The sequence below is a fragment of the Diadema antillarum genome, unplaced genomic scaffold (genome assembly GCF_040938485.1).
Source record: "Diadema antillarum isolate AM-2024a unplaced genomic scaffold, OU_Dant_1.0 seq00000512_RagTag, whole genome shotgun sequence".
NCBI lineage: Eukaryota > Metazoa > Echinodermata > Echinoidea > Diadematoida > Diadematidae > Diadema > Diadema antillarum.
In genome coordinates this window covers 2,556,375-2,578,451 of record NW_027271466.1, presented here as the reverse complement: position 1 = coordinate 2,578,451, position 22,077 = coordinate 2,556,375, and the positions used below count along the sequence as shown (strand labels likewise).

Genomic DNA, 22,077 nt, shown 5'->3' with positions numbered 1-22,077 from the left:
TGCGTAAGATGTAGGTAGAAAGTTATAGTTTCTTACCCTGAAATTGTATTTGAATTTATTCCTTATTTTTAAAGTTATCATTGCGGGGGGGGGGGGGGGGGGGGGACACACGGTATGTATTTCTTGAATTATATATGACGCATCTATTATTATGGTAAATCTATCAGTTTTCGTGCAGCGATCAGGATTGACTAAGACCCGTCGTCAGTTACTAGTAAACGATTTATTTGTTTATTTAGAAATTGTGGCTTCTTGTTATACCAACGAACGTTTAAACATCTAACATTGTTCATTCTGAAATGAAATGAGAGCAAAATGTATCAGTTATGATGTAATCAGTACTGACGAAGAAGTTTTTTTTAATTCTTTTTCCATCAGGGGTACGTAATTATCTTGTACGTTAATTTGTGTTCTTTTTTTAGTGTATATGTGCATAATGCACATTGCATACATGCATGGCAGTGAAATACAGAAAAAAAAATGTGCTGGTACATGTATTGTCCATTGAGTCTCGAGCGTATTGGTACTGTTAAAAGTAATTCAATTCAAATCAAATTCAATTCAATTAATCCAAAACTTACTAAGTCTCTGAGTTTGATAGGGCCTACCTTCAGCAAAAATATTTACACATGTATAAAGTCGAAAGGTTGTGCGGAGAGGTATAGCGTACACGTGACCTACTAATCAACTATTATGTTGCATTCATCACGCATAAAAACGAATGTTTATGACTGATATTGATGTTGGAACCATATTTCATATTTTGCAATACTGTTTTACAGGTGCATCAACTTTCCCCATAAACTGCCTTAAAATATGAAAATATAATTGGCTGTTTAGGGAAAGGCTATATGAGCAGCCCCCAGTTACGGCACATTTTGGTAAATTGCAAATAAGTTTAGTAAATTACCAAAATGTGCAGGACATTGACGGCACATTTTGGTAACTTTCTGCTCCTCCACAATCATCACAGAAACAAATGAAGAGTTTGTTCGCAAAAACCGGTAAGTCCATTTTCAGGGTTGAAGATTTTGAAGTACGGTCTCTGTCATAAAGTGCAAAATAATATCTTTTAAATGATATATTGGTCACTACATATAAAGGTACATTTTTGAAGTTATGGTCAAAAGAAGCAAAAATGTTCTTATTATTCTCTTTATTTTTCTTGACCTTCAATAGCAAATATCTCCATTTGGCAAATATATGCTACTCTTCAAATTGTAAGTGCGGTTGGTTTTTGTCCCCACCAAGTGAGTTCGGTAGCCTAAAGGCCGTGTCAAACTTTTCCGGGCAAGCTACGCGGGCTTGTTGCGAGTAAGGTTTTTCCAGCACGCAGGAAAATTATCTCGCCCGTAGTTGCCCGGGAGCTGCGCACGCAAGTCCGATTTACCCGCAGCCAAGTTTTGAGCAGCACCTCGCAGGCAACTCCCACGCAGGTACTTCGCAGTCCCCGTATGCGGCCAGCGCGGCCAAGATAATGACATTCTGTCATTTCTGTTGGACTTCTGCCATTCCTTCAGATGAATTTCTGAGTTGTCAGCCCCCACGCGCCTGGCACGCAGGTCTCACAGAATACCCGCAAGAAGAACATAAGTAGCACGCATCCAGCAAGTAAGACACATGCACAACTCGCCCAAATCCTTGTCCGCCCTCAGAAATTGTGCGGTACGCTGGAAAATCCTCACACGCAACAAGCCCGCGTTACGGGTAAAAAGGATTGCGGGGACCTCCGGGTAGTAAAAATTGTTCTTCGCAAGTCGCACGCAAGGCTCCGCTTGCCCAGAAAGATGTGACACGGCCTGTAAGGCCGTGTCACACCTTTCCGGGCAAGCTTCGCGGGCTTGTTGCGAGTAGGGATTTTTCAGCACACAGGAAAATTTTCTGCGGGCGGACAAGAATGTTTATGAGTTTCGCACTTGTGTCTTATTTGCTACACGCGTGCTACTTACCTTCTACTGGTGTGTATTCCGTTTGACCTGCGTGAGAACTTTGAAACCAATCCATTTTCTGTTACGAGCGACCTACGGGTACTGCGAAGTGCCTGCGTTGGAGTTGTCTGCAAGGTGCTGCCGTGTTCTGCGTGTTCCCCCGCGACTCACTCGGAACATATTTTGAACATGCTCAAGGCCCTGTCATACCGTATCTCTGGGGAAGTTTGACTTGCGGGGAAGCAAATTTGCTACCCGGAGCTCTCCGCAGTTGGTCCGCATGTGCACCTGACAGTACCTAGCGCGTATCTCGCCCGGATTTGCCCGGAGGTGTGCACGCAAGTCTGATTTACCCGCAGCTAAGTTTACAGCATGACAAAAACTTTTTCCGGGTGAGTCGTGGAAATTGCACGCAGAGGTACACGCAGAACGCCAGTAGGAGGCCCTTAGCGACAGCACCTCGCAGGCAACTCCCACGCAGGTATTTCGCAGTCCCCGTATGCGGCCAAATAAATGACATTCTGTGGTACTTCTGCCATTCCTTCAGAGGAATTCCTTCACTGAGTTGTCAGCCCCACGCACCTGGCACGCAGGTCACACAGCATACCCGCACGAAAAGCAATCGCAATAGCTCACTCGAGCCTTCAACTCGGGTGAGCTAAATAAGTGTCTTACCTGTCTTTACTGCAGGACCATAATATCACCTTAACTCCTTGACCGTATACAAATCTCAAGCCCATCCATGGGTTTTTAGATCAGTTACCAAAATGTGCAGATTGTCCAAAATGTGCAGACAAATCCACTTTTAACTGCACATTGTGGTAACAGTCGATCCCGCCAGGTTTAATATAGGTGCACTATCGGCACATTTTGGTAAATTACCAAAATGTGCAGTTACCAAAATGTGCCGTAACATATTATAATAGGTACGGCACATTTTGGTAATTTACCAAAATGTGCCGATTTAACAAAATGTGGCGTAACACCCCCATCAAACAAAAATCGCCGGGCTCCTCGCCCTAAACAAGACACGTCAAATCTCTCATTCGCACATTTTCTTTCTGTTTTATTCTTTCTTCTTTTTTGGTGGTCTACAGACCAAATCCATGGATTTCAGTAACTTTTCAGTGTCTGTTTTTTTAAATCATTCTTGAGATAAACGAAAGGGAACATAAATGACATGTATGGATTTGCGCTGTATACAAAGATTGAATGAAATCTCCGCTTCTTGACTTTTAGGTATATTAGATCCGTCTATATCGGTATCGTTGACAAAATCTACGATATGTTATTGTTTTTATAACATGATGATTGCCCTCAACATTTTCCGACTCGAGACGCGTCCCCGTCGACATTTATGACGCCCCTCTTGACATAGATGTTTAAGGGTATACTGGGGTAACGATGATGATAGGGTCGTCTGTATACAGGAGAACAGTTTTACAGTTGAAGAGGTAGCCACATAAGTCCCAAATAATCATTACCAAAGCTGTCTTATTTGCCCGTCATGGGAGTTCCGTATTTAGGAAGTTATTGTTTCATAAACTGAGCCTCGGTCCATCAGACGGGTTGCACATGCCTCAATCGAAAAATGATTTAAAAAAAAAAAACAAAAAAAAAAACTTACCTGTGCTTACATAGCAGATAAAAAGCCAGCATCCCATCAATTTGGACCGGAGTCTTTGGTTACTCACATTCTCCCAATACTGTCCAACACTTCAAGTAGTGACTTCGCCGAAAATCTGGGAGTCAGTCCATCGGCAATCACCAGGCTCTTTCAAAGTCACGGAGTCTTCGCTGGACCCTCATGCAAAAGGATGCTGAATGTGTGCCCCAAAAATTCATCACAGCGCTGGTAGACTCAGATTTCCAAATTTTGGGGAAAAATCGATAAATTTGTTGTTACTGTCAACAACATCCTGAAAAGTAATGCTTACCCTAGGACAGCTACCTATATGATAATATCGACTTCACGGGGTAGGGCTATGCTCATAGCCATCAACCATCGCAATGACCACTGGCATCAAGTTTTATATAAAAAGACCATGTGCTCTTTGCTTCTTTGCAAAAGATGACCCATGAAAAGATGCTCCCACACCGGAAATACGCTAGTGAACCTTTTCTTCTTAACTGCAGAATAAGTAAGGGTCATAATTATTTAATATACCAATTATATGTACCACAATTCAGCCAATGAAGCCCTGCCATTATGACAACGCAGGGAACTGACACAAGGGCCTGCAAAACAATCATGTGCAATGAAGCCAACTTTTTCTACAAAGATTAGTCCACAAATGCCTGGTTATTAAATATCCTCTGGAGGACGGGCACTATCCTAAATCACTGTTCCAAAAAGAGTATCCACGTATGGAATACGACTTGAAAGGGAATTGAACATGTGACTCGTAATCTGAGTGATTGTCGTTACACGGTGTTGTGCATCATTAAGCTGGTTTAAAGCTCACCAGCTGCCTACCTGGTCATGCTTGAAGTGCTATTGTTCACCTGTGCAAGTGACACAGTGGTTTGAATTTCTCACAAACAATTTAAATTACAAAAACACAATTGTACCAATTGCTTACAACCAAAAAGCAATTGTGCTGACGATACTCATGTAATCAAGGTCTACAGGGGAAAAAACAACCATACAAGTGAATTCAAGTATACATCTGCATAATTTCAATTCTTCATTTCTATGAAAATAGGACTTATTTATTATTAGTGAGTTATTTTTACTCACCGTCTTCCTATGTATAGATATGATAGTCTTTTGCATAAACAAGTAAAGTAAGGACAAGCTACTCACTGCAAACATGAGAAAGTAACAAGGCATCATAAATTGAGAAACACTAACGAACACATATTTCCCTTTTTAGAGTGCTTGTGGTTTGAATTTGCGTGACACAATCTCATGAATTGAACTTACAGGCAAGTAACGTAAGATTATTCAAACAATTATGAACTTTGTGAGAATAAATCTATTTCTGGAAAAAAAATCTGGTGCTGTTGGCATTATTTTGGGCATGGTGCTCTGAAATGAAAAAAAGAAAGAATAAAATGACAAAAAGGAAAAACAAGATCGCAAAATAGTTACCTCAATACCAGAAGAGTTGAGCCTTGCAGTCAGAGGGGAGAGTACTCTCCTCTGACTGCATGGAGCCCAAACCCAAAGAGCAATGTGGATTGAGTGAAATTCCACACAAAAGAAATGAAAATTACACATTCCATCAACTTGATACTGACATAAATTATTATGTTAAGGGTACCAATTATTCCCCCTGCTTTTCTGAAAGCGGTTAGTCAAGTGCTTTTTCATAATGCTAGAAAAGTGAATTTTTTTGGAATTGCTCTTTTGGGTTGGGGTTAATCAAGATGGTCATTATTGAATCTCTTACCTACGTGTATACATGTATCAAAATCAGGATATCAAGCATCCATCAAATATGCCAAAATGAAAGATTTTAATGGCAACAAGATTACACATAGATCGCTGACTAACCGTTAGTTGTCATCTTAGTATTGAAAAAGGTTCATCCATCAGTCTATAAGAAATTCACTGTTTGTTGTCCTTTGAGAATGTTTGATATTTTTTGTGACTTGTGTCTTTGTTGTGGTGTATCACCTCTGTTTCCTAATTGTGCTAGAGTGCCAGTGATCTTTCAAAAGGGAAAGAACGCTTTCGGTTGAGACGTTTGTTGAGATGATGAGAAACCTCTTGTAAAATATGGAAGAGCGTGTATACTCTAAGAGGAATTCAAAGTTTATCGAATGAAAATTGGTTTTGAAATGGCTGAGATAGCCAAAACAAAGGGATTTTAATAAAATGTGGGACCCATCTTTTTGGATTGCTTTGTTTTACTTTTTTTTTATATATCTCGGCCATTTCATAATTGATTTTCATCAAATAGATATTGAATTCCTCTTAGAATAATATGCTCTCTATAACATTTCATAGGATATGTCTAGGTATATCTCGCATGAAGTGCATTCAGCTATGAACTCTCCTTGTGGCTCCACTCTCCATAGTGGCACCACTCCCCTGCATCTCCCCTCCAGCAACAGGAGGAGCCTCGACCCTGGATGATGTTATGGTATGAGATTGATATAATAAAAGGGGTTTTCCCGTCAAGTCCTACTAGATTATTTCATGTCAAACTTAATTTCGTTGAAGAAAATGTCAACATTTTAAAGCCATTGCTCTCATCAGATATCAGTAAAAGAGGAAGTGTCTTTAAAAACACTAACTTTCAACAGAGGGCACACAAGCTTTGATCTTTAAACTCTAAACACAAGTTTGAAGAGGTGCGGGGCTTCAACTTTCCTTGTGGAACCCCTTCTCCTCATGGCACCACACCCCGCGTCTCCCCTGCTGCTATGGTATGTTAAAGTGCCAGTTTTCCTTTGGTTGAGTACAAGTTTTCCTTTTGTATCAGGTTCCAAAGTGTGAGTTAAGGATCAAAATCACCAATATGAAATATGCTAGAACATTAGATGGGGGTTTCCCGTCAAGTCCTGCAAGATAATCATGTCAACCTTAATCCCGCTGAAGAAAACCTCAGTATTCTAGAGCCACTGCTCTTATCAAATATCAGTAAAAGAGGAAGTGTGTTTGTTTGTTTGTTTGTTTGTTTGTTTTTTAACCCCCCCCCAAAAAAAAAAAAAAAAAAAACTCACTTTTAAGCGTACGTATAGGGCATCAACCTATCACATCATGTAGTTATCGATGTAATTGGGACCTGTTTACGCCAACTTTTGATGGGATTTTCCCATTTCTGCCAAGAGGTGTTGCGTTTTATTTGTTAATATCCTTTAAGGGGATAGGGGGGGGGGGATTTTGTGCAATGCATCTTTACGTAAACTGGGATAATAAAACCAGAACAAAGAAATATATAACTAGGAACACCTACTTTAATCTTCGATGTGCACGCGTCCACACTACACAGACCTCGCTGACATTGCATAACTTCATAAATAGGGCAATGTTGAAATAAACTTGAATTGATTACTATCGAGATACACTGCACCGCCACACAAAGTAGAATCTTACAATACAATGCAATACAATACAATACAATACAATACAATACAATACAATACAATACAATACAATACAATACAATACAATACAATAAACAATACGATGCGGTGAATGTTGGCTCGTTAGGCTCAGGGCGCTTACAACATTGGAAAAAAGAAGAAGAAAGAGATTAAATCTTTCAGGTTTAATGCAAAAGAAGGCTCTGTTAACAATAACATGTGATATGATATGATATGATTTGATTTGATTTATTGTTATCTGTCGATCCGAGGAGCGCATTTGTGCAATACCATGGCACAGCGCCCCACAATGAGTTCAAAGATGCACACGTCATCCCAAACTTGGCTGGCTCAAAATACCAGTGCTGAAACTCATCATCCTGCCATTGACACTGACATATGTATGCACCTGCCAGTGATTGTCAGAAGGTCTATAGTTTGAAAAACGTTCAGAAAACCCCAGTTGCGCCCAGTCATTGGCTGCACCATGGACCTACTCCACACATGGACTATAAACGAAGGTCTTTCTTTGATCGGACCTGCATCGCAACCTCCTGATAATGTGCATCTTGATTAGTACATTCAGATGTTTGGACAATGACGATTATGTAATCGTTCATCGTCACTGACAAAAGAACCGTTTTCCTCATTTCGGTTTTATTTCGCTGAGGTGCCTTTTCAGACTTAACTGCTTTTGAAAAAATCGACAATGATGAGGAGCAGCACACCTCAAATCATGACAAATTTCGTGTCACACATTTTTAGTAATTACTGACGTGGACGCTTGTGGACGCGCATGATACATGTCGTGTACCATTACTGTCCATGTTTACTCTGAAACAATGTGCGAAAATTGTAAGAAATTAGATTGCATAATCATTACAACCAACCTGTCGAAACACTTGCTTTCTCTTGTTGAGTACGTGCATTTCGCAAATGAAATTAACTGAGCGATGATTTCCCAATGTACACTGTAAAAACATCGGTGTTAGATTTAACACCATGGGTGTTAAATCTAACACCGATCAAACTTCAATAGAGGACCACACCCACAGGTGTAGAAAATGCACTGTGATGGTGTTGAAAAGTGTTCACCTGACACTTCGTGGTGTTATTTTGACACTGTACTGGTGTTAATTCAAAAATGACACCACAGGGTGTTGATTTGATATTTGTTGGTGTTAATATCAATGGTTTAACACCCGTCCAGCTTCAATAAGAGACCACACCAGCTGGTGTTACTGTGGTGTAAATTTATTTTCACATCTTTTCAAAAATCTAGTATTTTAATGTAAAATTCTTGATCGTCTTGTTTAATTTGAAAATCAACAAGAAGTGCAATTACAAAGAAACTCTTCAAAAAAAAAACAGTTTTATATTTAGAAATGACACCCGAAGGTGTTAATTTAACACCATAAATGAGCACCGAAAATTTAACACCAGCTCGATGTTCACTATTTAACACCGGACTTTTTGCAGTGTATATTAATGTATTGCTTATGCATTTTCTTGATTGAAGAGAGTTATTGTCTTCTGCGCATGTAGTTTGTAGATATCTCAAAGCGGCATCTTGTTTTCACTCCAGGCTGTCGGTGATGCACGATGAGATGAAGGCAGGAAAGCATCTTTAAATGTTATTGTGACGCTTTTCTCAGAAACAGGTGTTTGGATTGATAAACGAGCGATGAATGTCCATGTGTGGTGGCTGCACGTGTCGATCTTCTCACCTCGTCTGATCTCGCGGAACCCTATAAGAAGTGTGAGGTACAGAAGGATGATGCGGAATGGAGCGATGCAGTAAACAGCCCCATCTTCGACAATAATTGATGCAGTCGTCGGCCTTATGCCAAAAGGGCACTAATATTGTACAAAGTCTTGGACCTTTTGGCATAAGGCCGACGCAGTCAAGCTGATACAGGGTACTCCATTTCAGGTTAGAGAAAAACGAGTGATAATGCAATCGACTCTATTCAGTGTCAACACCTTTCAATCTTCAGGATTTATTGACAAATCGTTTACATGTACTATCATTAAGTCTAAATCCTGCTCATATGATATTTCTATTTTCTGATGGATGTTTATTGAATACTGTATACCTGTGATGTGGTGAATAAAGTCTTGGACCCGTGTGAGGATGTTACTGTGGGTTCCTATTCTCTGAAATGATAACCTTTTGCAGATCTCTCGTGATCATCGCAACCGGTCAGAAAAGGGGGCATTTTGGACTGGTGGGGTGACAATGGAACTGGCAGAGTCTTAAAGGTCTTACTTACCTTTGGGAGCAGTGATTTTAAAAAAAAAAAATCAAGATGTCACTTTTGATGCATAGACATTGTGTAGGTCAGTTGTATCACAAAACATCCTATCATAATATACAGTAAGATTTTGGCAATAAAGCCTAATGTATAAGGAGATATCACTATTTTTCTCATTAAACCATAACTGTAGACGGTTTAGTCTGGAAGCATTTTTATTATAACTACTGTTTATATTTTGTATATTTAACAATGTACTTAACATCGATTATACTGGTTCAGAATTTTACATAGGTTGTTTCTATCCCTAACTCACATTTTAGAACTATTTTGACCACTAATGCTGGGTTTTTGTTTCATCTGCAAATGGTAAATTATGCCTTTAAGAGAGAGCATGCACTGCCTTTACACAGAGGAGGCAGGTCACGTTGTACAAAGCTTGTACAAGTATAACAATAGTACTTCAGAGACTCGTCACACACATCGAGTTCACGGTGGGATTAATATCACCTGTTCTAATAGTTCCATGACATTTGCTCTTGCGACAATTTCAATGAATGCAGAATGAGTACCATATCTGAGTGAAGCAGTATAATGAACCATGTCAGTGGTGGTTTGTATATGTGACATTTTCCTTTTCTTGATGTGTACATACAAAAATGTGCCTGTAAATCTAAGTGGAATAATGTAGGCCTACTGTATAATGTACTCCTACTATGTAGGGCCTGATTTTATCTGTTATAATAATTATGTACTATGCAATTCTGTTCATACTTTGATGCTTCTCTCGGTCTCCCCCTTCTTTCTCTCCGGATAGTCATATTCTATACAAGGCTATTAGATTTTCACTGTAGATTTCTCCCGCTGAAATTATGAACGTTGAGCCAATTGCGCAGACATTTGTTTCTTTTCCTTCATTATCATTTCATATTCAACACCATAGATAGCCTGCATCTAATTGTATCCATTCAGTTACTAGTATTGATTTTGTTTGCTAACTTTTAAACTCGTATCTTCTGTAATTGTCTTGTGTAGAATTAAACTGCGTTATTTGTGTTAGATGTGTCAAACTTTACAGTGTGTTCATTTTATCTCATTGCTATCTATATACATAAAAGTGGACATGAATATGAAATATGAAATTCAATGGTTGATCGATGTGAAGTTGTCGTATCCTTTATGTTTTCTCTGACTAATTTACCCACATTTTGGGATGACCTAACTGAAGGAGCCCTTTGTGTAATGAGATTCATTTCCCCCTTTTTATGAGGGGACTGCATACTGCAAGCTCTGCTTTTTAGCAGTCCCCTCCATTTCCAGCATTTTTTCTGCCATTACCATAATGATATACATTTATTTGTATATCTGTTAATAATTTACCTCTGTCTTTACTCTTTATTACATTTTATCATGTTCATCACATTGTTGTACCGATTTCGCGACAGTATCTGTACATGCGAACATTTTCATTATATTCCTAATTATTTTGTTTATTGGAAATGAAATAAATCAACCTGAACTTGAACTTGAATATTAAACATAAAGGTTAACGTTCAGTCATCAGTCCTGCTTATATGCCCATCATGCATACAGTATGAATACCAAAAGATGCGCAAAATGAGTTATAACTCATTGATATATCGTTCATTAACTTTTTGAAACTCTGGTGGTAATGCAGTACTAGTAATGTTTAATCATGTTAATTTATAATATCAGCCTCATTGCAATCACAGCCGTTTGTTCTTTTTGTAAGTGAAGGGAAAACTAATAATTCCCGTCAGTACAATTTGCCATTCGTTATCAGCACTGACACTATCGTATTTTTCTTCTTAAAAACAAAAACAAAAACAAAAAAAAAACAACCACGGTGTCCTCATATAAATTGTATGGATTGGTCTGAAAAGTCCACATCATATCACCCAGCACGATAGCAATCGCGAAAATCCCTGTGTAGACACTGATACCAGGAAAAAAAAGTGATTTGTGTTTTACTTTTATGGAATGTTGTCAATGTTGAATGGACTTCACTCTTTCAATGTCTCTTTATATTACAGTGTACGTTTCTTATATCTACTTTAAACAGCGTTAAGAAGTCATGAACACAGGTACCTAGGGGAGTATATAAGACACATTATTAACCCTATACATTAGCAGAATACTGATGGAGAAGCGTGTAGCCCATTATTGTCAATAACATTATACACATAATTTTGGAAAAAAAAGGCTTAGGTTTTGTATAGGCCTACCCATTCCACAATAGTGGAATCATGGATGTACACGAGAAAGAGCCGATACTCCAGAGATGTATCGTCATTCCATACGAGGTTCTCGGCCACGGAGCTCGCTACAGTTTGCTGCACTCCGAGACGTGGTATGTCATCGTAATTTATCCCCCTTTATTATAGGGTATTGCCTCCGCTACGCTCGTTAACATCATGATTGATAAGCCCGCCATAAAGGCTGACTTTGCCGTGGCAAGTCGATTAATCGTGACGCGGTCTTTGTCGCTATAGTTTTCCCGGGGCCTGCACGGAGTTCCTGAAGAAAATGATCGTCTGCGTTGGAAGATCCCAAACAATAACATAAGACTGTCATGCTGCGGCTATATTGCAGATATAATATTTATATAATATTGACTGGCCCTGAGGGAGGTACCAGAAAATATTGCCCAAACTGAAAGCATATTGCCCGAGTCGAAGACGAGGGCAATATGTTTTCAGTGCGGGCAATATTTATCTGGTACCTCCCGAAAGAAAGGCCAGTCAATATCATAATTATTACCTATCCCCCTAGGTAAATTAAGAAAATATGTAAATACGGCTATACACTATTATATGATATAGATCAAGCCACATTTGACTACCTGTAGACCATCAACATGTTGAATAATTGCAAAATTGTTCATCAATGTATATCATTCAACTCCAACTTCAAAGATACAATCCATGTAGTTGTAACAGGCAAACTTCAAACTTCTGAACGTTCTTACACGTTATTTTTACTTCTCTGTTTAAAGTTTGGGAGTTGTAAAATTGATGGTCACTGTGCAATTACTAATCACAAATGGACTAGTCATTGCCTAGTGCTGCTGTAAGTGGTCGACCTTGTATGAGTTGATTTATCAGCGTTCTTCTGCGGTGCGTGTAACTGACACCCTGGACGTCCTGGAATGTTTTCTTTTCGTGGTCGATCGGAATGTTTACGTTTAAAGCAGGGAGGTGGGGAGAGAGATCCCACTCTTTCTCTTCCCACCTCCTCAAACCGGAAGATTGCACTGTTTGCTCATACTGTTACTTTTACGCAGCGACGTGGTGAAAAGCATATTGACTGCTGACCTTTAACCCTGCAAAATAACAACTCCTGACCTTTAACCCTGCAAAATAACAACCGGAATTGCCTCGCAAAACTCCCTCGTATAGGTAATAATCTAGCATATTTGTTTGCTTGTTCCCATAGTACAAAACTACCAAGCGCGCGCCTACCAATCATTATTATCTCCCATACTGGTATTAATTTGTCTGTACATATAGTTCGAGCGTTTCCACTGCTTCTTCCGAGGTCAACGTGATTCTTTGGTATTAATATGTTAGTTTATCATTTTTGATAAATTACGTAATGAGCGGGAGATAGTCCGGTTTTACTCTTCCTTCTTCCATACTTTCTGGGATCCCATGTTTGACTTTTGAATAAAGAAATGAATGGAATTAATACAACATTATCAAAAGACATTAAATAGCCTGACATCTGGGATTGTTGTTGCTTTGGAAACACGCACAGTTTGAGTCTTTTTTTCCTCATATTATTGATATAGGTTTTGTAATTGATACAGGGTGTGGGAGATAGGATAATAATTCCACAATGTTTCCCATTTAATTGAAGAAGACGAGATTCCAAGGAGGTAGGCGAGCCTTGATTGTATACCAAACTCCATGATCCCCTCCCCCTCCTTCTCATAATCCATTTGTGGCGAATTGTATGAGGTGTGCCTGTTCAAAAATTCAATTCAGTGGTTTGCCGAGGATCATCACCTTGTACTTTTATCATGCCATCGACGGAAATTCAAGATCCAGAGCATGATATCATATTCTCCTAATGTGATGAACAGACTTGTTGTTGACTGGGGTTGGGTCGGATGGGGGAAAGGGATATACTAAGTAAGGAAATGTTTTGTGAGCTCATTGCTTGTGTTGACGCCTATGGTATACCGCGAGGATGCGTTTCTCTGTCTTTTCCCCAAATTTTCAGCAGAAGCACGTCATTTCAGACTCATGGCGTGCTTTGTTACTCTTCGTCGTATATGATATGCGCATACGTGCAACGCTGATCGTGAGAGGAATTAAAGTAAAGACTAATAATAACACCTGCATGCACTCGGATATAGATGATAATGGTGACGATGTTTAAACTATGCCTTAAAATAAAAAATAATGATAATGATAGTAACTAAAGCATTAGCCTATGTTAACACTATGGCGTTTGGTGACAATTCCTGTTGAACACGGAGATTTAATTTCTTCGTATTTCAACTCAGAAATTACTTTAAAGTCTATAAAGTTTTAAATAGATTGGCACCATCTCATTTCATTTCATTTCATTTCATTGCTTCTGCATGGTACAAATAATCACTTTCAGAAATATACATATAGTTTGACCTATAACATTTCAAAGGAATTTATGGTCTTATGGGGATTCAGGCTATATTACTTTTTGTGAGATAATTAGAAACCACTTAATGAAATTTATAAGTGGTTTACGATTCTAAGGAAGTATATAAAAGCTTATTATTTTGATGAAAATCGATCTTGACTTTGCTGAAATATTATACAGCAAAGACTAATTAATTTCCAAAAAATGGGTTGTTAGGAGCACTTTGTTTACTTTGTTTCTGATAATCTCAGCAATATCAATTTTAATTGAAATTTCTTGCAAGAATAGTATGCGCTTAAATATGTCATATAGGACCCTAAGTGATTTTTAGTTATCTCACAAAAAGTAAAAATCTGAATCGCCATTTAATCCCTTTAATTCTCTAGAAAATATAGGGCCTACTCATTACAATTTAGATAATGAGCATCCAACCACCAAGAAGTAAATCCTATACAGAGAGTCATTTCATACATACGAGCAAGGGGACTTTTGATTAACGTCCTTTGACCGTTAAAAAAAAAATCAAATGTGAAAGAGCACATGCTTTCACACATTATTATTGTTTGTTTGTTTGTTTGCTTTTATTTCTGCATTCAATCAGATGCAATTTGAATGCAAACTTCAAAAAGTACAAAGACAAAGAATAACAAGTGCAGTGAAATAAATCGATAACAGTACATAAATAGATTCACATAGGTGATTGCATTGAGCAATGTAGATACACAGAAACATAAAATAAAATATACAGTATTTTTCAGTAAACAGCAGAGATAATTGAATGCAGGAGACCACCATCATAAGCGATTAAGCTTGAAATGGATGGAGGCCTCATCCATGCGATTGTGCGATTGTGTAGACTCCGAAACATGACAGATTACTAAAGATGATTTATTATGCAGAAATGGAGGTTATTTTCTGCACGTGATTTTATAGGAGAAATGCAAAGCTTTTTGAGCTGTCTTCTGTATAAATTTATATTTTGCAAAGTTTTGATATTTTCTTATGAATGTCTTTCTTTCATTACTATATGTTATAGATAGCCATGGTGGCTCATTGAGTGCATCCAGTCGTATTCATCACACTTAAATATGTTGTATTAATACCCTGTCTTTTACTTAAAAGTATGAAAACAAGTGTACTATTACTACTTTAAAGAACAAGTTCACCTTTATATATATATAGACATGTGGATTGAATGAATGCAGCAATATCAATAGAACACATCGCACGAGTTTGAGGAAAATCGGTCAATCCGTTTAAAAGTATCGAATTTTGAAGATTCTGCTCAGTCACTGCTGGATGAGAAGACTACCCTTACAGCGTGTGATGTCACATGTGTACAACGATATAAAGAAAATATAAAGAAAATTCAACATATTTTCATTTTTCTCGCATAACAAAAGAACACTAGTCTTGACTTCTCTTTTTCAGAAGGCAGGGGGAATAATATTACCCTTAACATACGTCAGTGACAAGTCGAGGAAATGCGCATTTTTTTTCAAAAAGTAAAATTTTCTGAAATTCTCTTTATTTTCCTTATGCGTTGTACGCATGTGACATCATACACTGTAGTAGTCTTCTCATCCAGCAGTGACTGTGCAGATACTTTAAAAATTCATAACTTTTGAACGGATTGTCCGATTTTCCTCGAACTTTCACTGATAGTGTTCTACTAATATTGCTGCATTCACTCAATCCATCACATGTATATGAAGGTGGATTTGTCCTTTAATGTATGTGTAAGACTACCCACCGACGCGTGACTTCAAAAAGTATGATTTCCAAACAGTATGAATCATACTTTGACAATGACTACAACTGCTGTCATAAGAATGATAATTCTTACAGCAACAACGAATTCATAAAAAAGGGATCAATGAGAAAAGAAACATGATATCAAGCGAGAACCTTGCAGTGATAATGATACGCTCAAGTAGATCTATTATACATAATTACGGTGTCAATAGCTTGATGTTTAGTAGATAGATTTCCACTAAGAGATACCTCATCAACGTGAATTCGATATCTTGTTTGATCATTGGTTAATCTCTTATTGATTTAATTACCCACATCTTTGCCCATTCGTTCTTTCTACGATGTAAGTTGGATGACGTCACAAACTTCTGCTACCGTAGATGGACACTGCTTCCTTATTTGGTTATTGTAGATGCATAGGCATCACCTTTAAAATACCGTCCATCCGTAATTCAAATTGTTAATCACGTTCAAGAGCGTCGAGGTCTGATGATTTTCCAAGAGCTTCTTTGGGATTTACTCGTTACCCTGAGTAAGAAGAGAACAATCTTGACACACTTTGTCAGTTGAAAAACATGCGGAAATGCCAACTCGCCGGACACTCTCGAGTCGTTCACGCGAAACAAAACACAGTGCTCAGTGAACTGTGTAGGTTGGGCCTAATCATTCTTCTCAGACAAAACCACGACACTGTCTAAACGCGTCACATTATGTTGTATAAGCACACGCACATACGCACCAGTTTCCAACAAAATTTGACCAGGCCCTATGATGTCATCATTAATTACTTGCCTTCCTTTCCTTCGTATTTTTCTGCATTCGCCTTGCCTAACTGTAAAGATGCTAAGGTTGTAAACTGGCCCCTAAAAATATGACAAAAGACATCGCTTTGAATTACCACTTCCATGTCCACCGCAGCAACATTTTCCGAGACATCTGTAGCAATCCCCGTCACAGCGTCACACAAACATAAAAAATCTTTAAAATCGAGATATCTATTTGAATTGTGCTTTTATTTTCATAACGGGGTCGGGACAGAAATAATGCTTATAACGACTACCCCCCCCCCTCCCCCTTCATTAAAAAAAAAGGACAATGTAGGCCTATTGGAGTTTCAGGCAATGTGTAATTCGCATTTCGAGCGCATGCTTGAGTTAGAACACGTGTCCAAGTACTTTCTCCATGTTTTCTGCCCATAGTACACGCCTCCACTTTCTTGTTTGGGCTGTTGTACGTGAACAAAAAACTATCGCCAGAACATCTGGGCAAACACGAATATATTGCCTGAGAATGAGACATGCAAAACCGATCAATACTTATATGCGATGTTAATTATCAACATATCGGCAAGTGCGCTAGGTGATCTTCTCCGACTGCAATCGATTACAGCAGGATTCCAGACTTCGACGGCAGCGTCAACGATTGGGTCTACCGCGCCACACAATACTCCAGCCCAACATCCAGCCGCAAAACCACTTACTCTACATGCAAAAGGAGAGAAAGGCACGACCCCCCCCCCCTCTTTATATCATTAGACGATGTAGCGATCATAACGTCGAAATATTTGCCGTCGGTGACCTTCGCGACGCATCGCGCTCCACGCGAGGCGCAGAGGAGGTGGACTGCTGACAGCTTATGGGCGTGGTTACACCAGACAGACACCAGCATAACTCAACGCATCGTGACGGATGGTTACAGAACTTGCATTAATGTGTCCATAGCGATTGAAGATATCCTTATGATTGATATGACTGGGTTGACCGTCTGAGAAAGGGTATGACCTCTGCATTTATGAGTGTGCGCGTGCGTGTGCGTGCGTGTTGGGTGTGTTTATGTATACTCGAGTGAGTGTAGAGTGACATTCCTCAACGCTCCACCAGAACGATGTCCTGCTGTTGTTTGTCTGATGTTCTCACAATATTCATTCCTCCTTGGAGTTCGGCGAACCATGCACCAGTCTTCCTGTTTGACGTCAACCCATGGAGCTTCAAGAAAAATTCTTTTAAAAGTGTAAACTCATCATTGTTGCCGTACTACTCGCGAAAATGCAGTTGTCCGGATGGAGAGAGGGCGTGATGTGTTAGAAAACTTTTCATGAGATGGTTGAAGATTGAGAAATGATGCACCCACCTTTGAAACAGGGAGTTGCGATAATGTTTACTGGACTGCAACAACGTAAGTTCTCTCTTCTGTCAAATTTCTCTTACTTCACTGATATCTGATTCGGGAGTGCATGGTATCCTCAATCGAACACTCGAGTATGTAAACTCTCTGTGTGTCAAGGATAAATGCGACTTATATTATTTTTGTGTACAGCAGAGCTACAGACACCATTCAGAAGGAGACCAGTTCCAAAGAGGTTTAAGAGGAAAGAGGGTATACTTCCGCATTGGAGCTGGAGTCAACACGTAACGCTATAGAGCACATGGATATTTACAAAGACTAGTAATCTCGTTGCTTCGATTGTGTTAACAAGAACCTTGCTGGCTGTTATGGAATTACATGGTTAGCAGTGAACAAACCTGCGCATCTCTCTGCCTCTATTACATTCTAGAAAAGTGGGATCTTGAACTTCAACATCCATTATACATAATGATCACACAGGAGATTTGAAACTTCTTCTCATGGTGAAATTTCTTCTTCTTTTTTTTTTTCGTCAGTTGTGCCACAGTAAAAGTCAGCGTGAAATTACGTCGTCAAGAACGAAAACAGCAACAATATCAAAGAAACCCAAGAAAGTCGAGCTGCTCTTTGTTGCGCCAAAATGGATAGTATAATGAGGAGAAAGGACCGGGAGATGAGGATGAGGAACATGACAACGGGAGGCGTTACGGGGCCGGGTGGAGAGCACCACGGCGGTGGAGGGGTGCATCACAGCCCCGCTAACATGGGAATGCACGGAATGATCCATATGCAGGTAAGCATGTTATCATTAACCCAGCTGCCCTTGCCTCCGGCAGCGTGTCGGCTCCTTGCTAGGCTAGTTCTTCATGCCGTCAGAGAATACCTATGTTTGTCATTATCCCAACTGCCTCACATCCCGCTATTACCACACCTCAGTTTGGCCACATTCCCTTCCCTTTTGAATACCAAAACCTTATTCTCTTTTCGTTTAACGCTTTTTTTTTTACATTCGCTCTACGTATTGTCTTGCATTATTTTTTGTCATTGGTCCCAAGTTCATGCATGTGATAAGATATGATATATTGAGGTTTGCATAATGGATTGCATTTATATTACAGCAGTGTCCTTGTGCAACATTTATCTGCTGTATTAGAAGATGACCGTATTACATACAATTGAAGACAAAAAACTAGTTTTGCTATATATGATGACGAAAATTACTATGGCAATATTAATAGTAATGACCATGCAGATGATATTAAGTGTATGTCGACTGAGAGATAAGAATTAAGAGGAAACAGAAGAGGAAGAAGAATGCGACAAAGTAGAAAGAGGAGAAGGAGAAGTAGAGGAAGAGAGGCAGAATGACGGGGAGGGGAGAACACTGGAGAAGATGGAATGATGTATGCATGAGAACAATTCGGCGGAGAGGCAAAAATACAATGGGTGATGAGAAAGCGAAGTAGCCATTTCCATCAAAGCAAATGGACTTCCCATACATGTAGGAACCAACCTTCTTGTGATTGCCGTAAGTTTGTTCGCAAACAAACAATATGTTTATTACAAGACATGATAGTTGGACCTGTGCAATGGCCCAATGAAAACGATGTTTTGATTAAAAACAAGCAAAAATTCACGCTTAGTGAAATCTCCAGCTGCAATATTCTCTTAAACTCAAGACCTTTGCAATTGACGTAGATATATCATGGCATGTCATACAATATCCAGTTGAAGTCAACCCGAGACTTCATCATTTACTTCAACAGTAACCTGGAGATAGTGGAGGAAAAAATCGAGTATCACAGCAATGAGCAAAGAGGCAAACGCCGAATGTAATGGAGATTTGTTGTTGGAGTATAAATCAAAACTCTGAAGATTGAAAGAAGAAAAAAGACATAAAGAGGGAGAAGGACAATAGAGAGGTTGAAGGATCCAGGGAGCCAACCGTAAAAATAAATCATGTATGATAACTTGAATTAAGAAATCAATTGATGAGCGCTGACGGTGGTGGTCCCGTCGCGTCGTCTCTATAAAGATTTTATTTGTCGCGACCCTGGCAGTTAACTTCGACACACCTCGAAACTCGTTGGTCGTCTTCGCGAGGGGCTGTCATTCTGCAGAAACCAAAGAATGACAATAAAAAAAAAAAGCGACGGGGAACCACACAAAAATGATTACGATGGAGACACATGAAGAGCATCGGAGAAAGAAATATATGTCTCTGGCGGCTGTAGTTGATAGAATACGTTAGAATTTTATTCCATAACGAGATATTCACATGTAACATCACGGAGCTGCGATATGGTAATATACGCACCATGACAATTACAAATGATCCATCGCATACCAGCATTCTGACGATTTATTCTTTTTTTCTTGTTGTTGTTGCACCGTATAGGCCCACTATATGCAGATGTTAAAATGATTGCATAAACAGGTTCCCCACCCTGGTATTTCCTCCTTTTCGACATTGCTACTGCATCGGAAAGAACAAATAAGGCACCGTTGGTATAATATGTAAAACGACGTCGTTCGCATAATACACAACGCAGCAATATACACAGACACATTATGCCGAATCTCTTTATACTGTACGTTATACTAGTACCCTTTAAAGACGTAATGTGATCCAAAGCGTACTAAGAAATTCGACTCATATGCTCAGTTTCTTTTTCTGACATAGTTTCTGCTAAATAAGTTGCGTTTGCCTCGAAAAATATTCCACGATATCTTGCTTCCTGTCTTGGTCAGAATTAGATTAGAGAATTGCGTCGAGATCAATTTCACTTGAAGAGAAAAATTTAGAAAATTGGCTGACGACGAAAGATTTACCAATCATGTCATTCTTTTCTGTATTTATTGTTCACATTCCCCATGAGATAATCTTGCGAAAAGCAAAGATAGGCCTCATAGCATGTCAGGCATAAAATTCATATCCGTGACGGCTGCACGGTGGAATAAAAAACGAGACCTTGACAGAACTCAAAGGTGGTGTGACAAACTTGAATGATGTGTCCCCAAGAGACCCCCTTCTCCCCCCCCCCCCCACAGATACACACATGGTTTACATCATTATAGGTTTAGTGAACAATCTGTGGGAAGTCAGCCAGATATTTCACCACACGACATACGTTAAAACAGATGTATGGTCGTAAATATCGTTATGTTTCTGTGTCTGCTCATAAATCCCAAGTGAAATGTTAAGCTTGTTTTCTCAAAGTGTCACTTGGGATCGCAGTTACCATGATTACAAGGCAGAGTAACGGCAAGAAATCCAAGAAGGGACTGTTACAAGGACAAAGCGATCAATGTCGCGTTCATCGTTAGGCTACTATATACCCTAACAATCATGAGTGCCATTAACCCTTTTTGTACCAGAGACTAAGACAGTGTGTACATCGTTATAGGGTTTTCTGTGCCAAGCGGTACTCAATCCACGGAGGGGGGGGGGGGGGGGGGGGGATTAACTCTTTCAGTTTCTTATAGCAACCCGTTTATACACAACAGCTTGAGGAATTTAACAATGGCCCTATGTGAAGGTCAGGTTCTCTACAGCGGTTTGTTAATAAATATCGATCCACGAATTAGGATTTCATCAATGAGTACGAAAAATATACCGCCGAGAAAGGCAAGATAGTTCCTTGTGTTGACTTTTTCATCTCATTTCATTTCATTTCATTTCATTTCATTTCATTTCATTTCACTTCATTTCATTTCATTTCATTTCATTTCATTTCATTTCATTTCATTTCATTTCATTTCATTTCATTTCATTTCATTTGTAACAAGTATGCAGACAGGCCTGATATATAGGCCTACAATCATCATGTTTTCAAAATTTGTTTTTTTTTCTCATAATTATATAAAATGTCTCACTCTTTCTTTCTCGCCTTTCCAAAGTTTTCATAAATCTTCTTCTTTTTTTTTCAAACCTCACATTAATAGAGATCCATCGATGGCCAGATATTCTTTCTTTTTTACCTAAAAAATTTATATACGGTATCAATGCTGTTTTCAACATGAATTCAACTATATCAAGCCAAAGATGATATGCATATCATAGGGCCTACATGATAATTTTAGAAGATTTAGGCTCATATATGATTTGTAACTTCATGTTCTGTTTTTTCACTTTTTTCTTTATTATTTTTCCGCATCAACTTCCCTTTATGTTCTGTGATTTCTTTATTTCAATCACGCAAATCATTTGTAAATAGCGTGATTCTTTATGATTGTTCTAATAAAACATCATAATAATTATATGAAAAAGAAGATTTAGGCTCATTGATCATTATATGCATAGATATCCTAATTGAAATAAAACTGATTTT

The 22,077-nt window shown here is 38.9% G+C and overlaps 1 protein-coding gene across 1 annotated transcript in view; it reads left to right on the top strand.

Moving 5' to 3' along the window:
* Positions 1-17,510: 17,510 nt before the first annotated feature.
* Positions 17,511-22,077, top strand: part of LOC139734139 (uncharacterized) — a 54,401-nt gene continuing 49,834 nt past the window's right edge. The window contains exons 1-2 of the mRNA XM_071644946.1: positions 17,511-17,797; positions 18,283-18,539. Of these exons, the coding sequence (XP_071501047.1) occupies positions 18,387-18,539 (153 nt within the window). The 5' untranslated portion in view covers positions 17,511-17,797; positions 18,283-18,386. The remainder of the gene's footprint in view (positions 17,798-18,282; positions 18,540-22,077) is intronic.